At 38.3% G+C, this 6,462-nt stretch overlaps 1 protein-coding gene across 1 annotated transcript; it reads left to right on the top strand.

The window, feature by feature from the left end:
* Positions 1-5,375: 5,375 nt before the first annotated feature.
* Positions 5,376-6,136, top strand: LOC145394434 (zinc finger BED domain-containing protein 5-like). The gene is made up of 2 exons (XM_080268297.1): positions 5,376-5,628; positions 5,757-6,136. The coding sequence occupies exons 1-2, from the start codon at positions 5,376-5,378 to the stop codon at positions 6,134-6,136; spliced, it is 633 nt and encodes a 210-aa protein (XP_080124423.1).
* Positions 6,137-6,462: the final 326 nt, after the last annotated feature.

Here is a 6,462-nt window from a genome sequence, read left to right as displayed (position 1 = left end):
ATTTGTTTTTACTTTTTCACTATTAAAACAAAAAAATACTTAAGACAGCATTCTAACTACCAAAAGGCACCAGTTCACTATAAGACACATAACTGTGAAATTTCATGACTCTATAGTGAATACTTCCTGAGTTCTGGCCCGGAAACGAAAACTCAACGCCCGGCCAGCTGCCCTGCTGCCCACCTCAACAGACGGACACCTATTGATCCCAGTGATAACACCCTCCCCTCACTTCGTCAGGTGGAGGGTAAAAAAGAATAACAAATGTTATGTCTCAATAGTGTATTTAGAAATTTTAGTAACCTACATAATGGTACTTAAATATTTCTATTTAACTCATTTTGCAGGCCAGATTATGGCCTGCCATTGCCCAGCCACATAAGTTTATGTAAATTATGCTTTTTAAATGCATTTGAGGTAGCATACGGTAAACATGATAGGTGTACAACTATACACCATGAGTCAGGTAATGGCGGAATATTGTAATATGGTACTTCTGCACCATCATGTTGCTTTTGTTCATTATCAGTATTATATGAGGCACTTGGCGACAAATAATGCTATTATTAAATCTGATTTATTTTACCTTAAAATGGGTTATTTTTTATAGTCAGTTACACTATCATTTTAGAGTGGTTTATAGAATGGACATTTCTAGGTACAATCTTGACATTATAAAAGCAAGAATATCCTATGTACAAAAAACACGAGGAACAAAGAGGTCCTGCATCACTTTTTTGTGGACAACATATTTGTATAATACTATTACTTGTGTGTCTTTAATGTGCTTAGAAAATACGTACATTCTTTTTTTACAGGAAGGTTTTTATTTGAGGACAGTTTATAATTTTAGCTAAAATTAATTCTAGTAATAAAAAACAAAAACTGCCATCCAGAAACTTATGTTTTTCTTAAGGGGTTGTGTTGAATAGAAATATACTTTTTGATTTTATAAAATATGTGGAAACTGGGCTATATGCATCCTTGGGCAAGTATATGCATGAATGTTTGTATGTAACATTCGCAAGTGCATGTACAGCACCTAATACTCAACGTGCTTATGAGGTAGCCAGACGTATGTGCAGGACATTTGTCAAGTATTACGTTATCTAATTATTCTTCATACTTATAGCTATGTATTTTATACGAAATAAAATTGACTGATTGATTGAACACTACTACTACTACTACTACCATGACGACTAATAATAATAATAATAATAATAATAATAATAATAATAAATAACAATAATTAGTAACAATACATTTTCCTTCAACGACATACACGAACCCATGTACAATCAATTCTTGTCGTAACCGTGATTTGTTTGTTTAGGACAGATGAAGAAATTCGGAAACCTCCTACTGTATGCATCTTGCCCTGACAAAAAAAAAAAAAAAAAGCTGAGAAAAAAAATCGCATTTATCCGAATGGAAGCAAATATTAGTTACGAGAGAAAAAATATATAAGTTTTCAGAATAAGCATGGAAGAAAAACGTAGAATCTTTTTTTTTTTTTTTTTTTTCCTGTAGACACAAGTTCTATGTTTGTCTTACTTTAACCTGGCCTAAAACTGCCGTATTTCAGTCTTCAATGCTGAGTTGTAACAATATATAAACACCAGAATATGATGCAATACCCGACACCAGGCGATTTGTCTTTTGAACCCCGACCCGCCTCATCCTTCACCCCTACAGTGGGTGAGGAGGGGCAAGACTACAGCTTTAGAAAGGAGGCGGGGCTTAAAAGACAAGTTGGCTGATGCAGGGTATAGCCACAAAGGGTGACCATAGGCTACCCCGCGACAGGCAGGGTAGAGCCGTAGGATCTTCTTTATCATCTTTTGAGTAACGTAAAATAAACTGCATGAAGATGAAAACCCTGGCCCAAGTTAAAGTGAGAGGCGTATAGAGGACTGATCATAAAGTTGTTAAAGTCAACTTGTTTCTACCTGATGGAACTGGGCTACTCTAAATCAGAATACTAAGTTATGATGGCATGAAATCCAGTGAGCCTTAGTTATGGAGTGGGAATGAGTCTCCTTGATTACTAGTCCAATCGACCCTCCCATCTGATTACACTTGGTCACTAAAAGACCGGAAAGGAGTTACGCAGTTATAGTGGTTGGAATGAGTCTCCTTGGTTATTAGTCCAGTTGCCTTTCCTACCTTGCTATGCTTGGTCAATAACTGAGCTAAAGGAGGTGTTGCCTTCATGCGGTGACACTGATATAGTCGAACGGGAGGGCGGCCCTGTTAAATAAAGGTCCCTTAGCTCTTTCCCTATCCCCCGGAAAGTGGATGGTGGACTGCTGGAGAAGGGGAGCTGCAGCCTGTAGTCCACTGGGTTCACATTTCGACTGAACCTGGGGCTACAACAACAACAACAACAATAACTACTACTACTACTATTACTACTACTACTACTACTAATAATAATAATAATAATAATGATAAAATAATGATAGTAATGATAATAATAAATCAATGAAAATACCTAGAAATCAGTGCCAACCTGGCCTGGTGAGTCACAGGACTGACCGTGGAGAATGCAGGTGTGGCGGCAACAAGGACAGCTGGCTGTGTTCCCTGAGGCACGTACACTTTCGTACCGGCACGTTCCAGGAGGCCTAGCTTAATGCCCACCTCTAGCGTTCCGTGCACCTGAAAAGCATTGAGGAAGGATAAGTAATAATAATAATAATAATAATAATAATAATAATAATAATAATAATGATGATGGCTGAAAAGTCACACTATCGTGACCATGAAATAGGATACAAAAACCCACATCGGCAGACGAAAAAAGATGTATTCCAAACAGTTTCGACGACAGCTGTCGCCCTCTTCAGTGGATCTACAGTGGATCTACAGACCACTCTTGGTCTGTAGATCCACTGAAGAGGGCGACAGCTGTCGTCGAAACTGTTTGGAATACATCTTTTTTCGTCTGCCGGTGTGGGTTTTTGTATCCTAATAATAATGATGATGATGATAATAATGATGATAAAGAATAAGACGAAGAAGAAGCAGAGGAAGAAAAATAAGAAAAGGAAGAAGTGGAGGAAAAATAATAATAAGAAGTGGAGGAGGAGGAGGAAGAAGAAGAAGGACAAGGAGGAGAATGAGGACAAGTAGGAGGAGAAATAGATAAATAAATAAATTAGAACACCATAAAATTGTCCAAGGACAAGTTTGATGAACTTCCCACAGCCACTGCCTACTAGACGCCGAGCTATAAGGGGACCTTGTGGTCAAGGTCAATTATCTTGTGCGTGTCAGCTTAGGTTATCATAGTCTCAGTTCACCAAGTTTGGTGGATCCAGCTTTAATCCTACATGGAAAAACAGGTGACATCTGGAATATCTGGGAAAGGCCCAATTTTCCCAGGCGATCTCAGAATAATCACTCAATAAGAACCATACTTCTGCGTACGCCTCAAGGCTATATTGTAGTAAAATTTCTGCTTCCCAACTTAAGCGGTTCTTGAGACTCACTTTTCTGTGTTCCAAATAATATCCGGAGATACGGTTGACGAATTACCACCATATTTGGCCAAAAGAAACGGGCATCTCTCTAAGTTGACCAGGTTTGAAGGCTCAAGGCTAAAGCCTTTGAAATATCGCAATTAAAAAACGTGAGAAAAATAATAATACTGACGATAATAAAAAAACTTCTCACAAAGATGTGGGAAGTTTGAATAATAAATGCCAGCACAGCAGCCCCCTCTCACCTAACCTTTATCACTAAAATACACTAGAAGCCAAGTGCTCGTTCTCTCTTATGAATTACTCTTTAGTAAGCAGCAAACATTAATAAATAAATAAACAAATATATATATATATATATATATATATATATATATATATATATATATATATATATATATATATATATATATATATTCGTCCAGTGTTGCTAATCGTAGGGACATGTCCCTAAACCTGGGGACTTTTTGACTGATTTCCAATGGTGTAGGGATGTAGGGACGCCCAGGAAAGAAAAAAAATAAGGATATGGGACATTCAGTAATACATAAGTATTTGTGTAAGAAGAGTAGCAAATAAAGAAAGGAGATTGAAGAGGGGAACTTGGCACCTGATAACCAACAAAGAGTAAAGCTTGACTGTTTTCTTTCCATTCATGCCTTATGTTGTACTGCTGTACGTATTATGAATGGAATATGATTACGAAATGCTGGAAGTGTTATGATCTGTTTCATCGGAGCTGAGGATAAATATCCACATCCAATATCGTGGCAGGAAATATGACACTGTGCTATTCCTCTTTCATAATTATAGTATATACCTTGTATTTTCACCGTCTCATGATCATCATGAATAATTACAGGAACTCCCTAGCAATGAAACATATCAAGTTAACTACACTGAAAACAAGCTTTGTAAACTTTATTTTGCTTCCTGTCTTAATTTAAAAGAGGAATTTAGAAAATTGGATGCATACTGAAACAACTTATTTTTCTCTAATAAACATTAGATAAATGTCATTACGTTAATTATGTGGATCTCCTTTCTCCATGAAGCCTGTTGATCACTTCATAAGAAATATATTATGAGCATTTCTCGTTGAGGAAAAAGTTTAATTCATGTGGGGACAGGCATCGGGACTTTGACTTTGTACGTAGGGACACGTTGGGACTTTTCATGATTTCTTTTCGAGATATTTGGACCAAAAATGAATTTTCGGGTTGGCAACACTGCATTAGTTCCTGAGTTCAAGATTACACACAAATCCTTTGTCTAAGTATTATCCAAAGCCTTCTGAACTTATGTACAGCCTTCTAAGCCACTTGATATACAGAAACTGTAAAATTGGTCTGTTTGAATTCCTTATAGTGGTTTCAGTCTTAAACACGTATTCTCATCGGTTAAGGACGCTCCCTAACACCACTTCCTTACCGATTAATTTGGATACGGCTGGCTAATATCGTTTCGTATTGTACAGTATTTCTGCAGATTATGGGTATGGTGATACTGGAAGGACTTAAGCATCACAGAAGGGATGGCAAGGTGAAATAAACGAAATGAATCGCTTAGAAAGAAATGTTTGGGAGCTTCCTTAACCGACCAGAATACGGGCCCTGGTCTTTTAGGAAGAAATGTTACTGGATTTGTGTTTCGATTCCCTCATGCTGGGAATAACTCTTGTGCTCTGTTCCAGCTGACACAAGATGGTTTATATTTGCTTAGAGCAGAGGTTCTTAACCTGGGGGAGCGTCCCCCTAGGGGGGCGTGAGTAAACTCCAGGGGGGGCGCGAGCCCGGGGGGAAAAGTAAGAATTTCTCTAATTATATTTGTAATTTTCTTAACAAGAGCTTGACTAATATCGGGATGATTATGAAAGAAATACAAAACATGCTTGGACGGCTTTATGAACTACGAGGAGTAGCTATATTTCTAGATTCACAGCAGAAGGCAGATCTCCATGACAAATTCCAGTCTGAAGGCTTTCTGTTATCTCTAGCTTACTTGGTGGACATCATCGAAGCACTGAATGCAATCAACCTTAAACTACAAGGGAAAAACATCAACATCATCATGCACCACGACACCATTCGAGCCTTCATGGCCAAACTAGACCTCTGGATATATCGATTTCAGGATGGAAGTACAGCCAGTTTTAGTAACTTGAATTTTGCTCTCATTCACAGTTACTTTGATTCCGAGTAAAAAAAAAAAAAAACACTCATCTGACTAATCTGAAAGCAGAATTCATCAAATACTTTTCCGATATAGACGAGAAGCGTGAAGCCTGGAAATTCATCAGGAACCCATTTCAATGTGAAGTAACTGATGTTTCGGATGAAGTGCAAGAGAAGTTTCTTGCGTTAAAGTTCAACTCCTCAGCTGAGGAAGACTTCAAAGAAGTGGATCTTGTGTCGTTCTGGGTCAAGTACCTTTCTGTTTACCTTCTGATCTTACATCAGTCTCTTCGGATTCTGACAATGTTTGGTTCCACGTATCTTTGTGAAGCTGCATTTTCCATGCTGGTTGCCGTCAAGACCAAGTACAGACACCGGCTGAATGTTGAAGGGGCCTTACGTTGTGCAGCCTCTGGCAATCGACCACGCATTCAAGATCTGGTAGCTAAGAAGCAGTGTCAAGTATCTCTTTAAATTAGTAAGAAAGTAACCTCATTAAATATGCTGGGTATATTGTTTGCACAGAATTCAAGCTTAATAAAAAGACTAAAAACACCAATTTTATAAAGTTATTCCTTAAAATCTGGGAGGAAATTTTATCAATTTGGTTGAAGATGCGAGGGTGGCGTGGAGGGAAGGACCAACTACTAGAGGGGGCGTGGTAGTAAGAAGGTTAAGAGCCACTGGCTTAGAGTGAGTCATAGGAGCCTGTGTGTGCTGAAGAGGGAGGCCTTCACGTGGTGGCAGTGATATAACCAGGGGCTCAATTACCTGGTTATACAACGTGTCTCACTTCCCTA

The sequence above is a fragment of the Coenobita brevimanus genome, chromosome 27, assembly GCF_032717465.1.
Source record: "Coenobita brevimanus isolate Jiangsu-jjx chromosome 27, ASM3271746v2, whole genome shotgun sequence".
Classification (NCBI taxonomy): domain Eukaryota; kingdom Metazoa; phylum Arthropoda; class Malacostraca; order Decapoda; family Coenobitidae; genus Coenobita; species Coenobita brevimanus.
The sequence above is the reverse complement of the archived record's forward strand: the minus strand, read 5'-3'. Positions and strand labels throughout refer to the sequence as shown.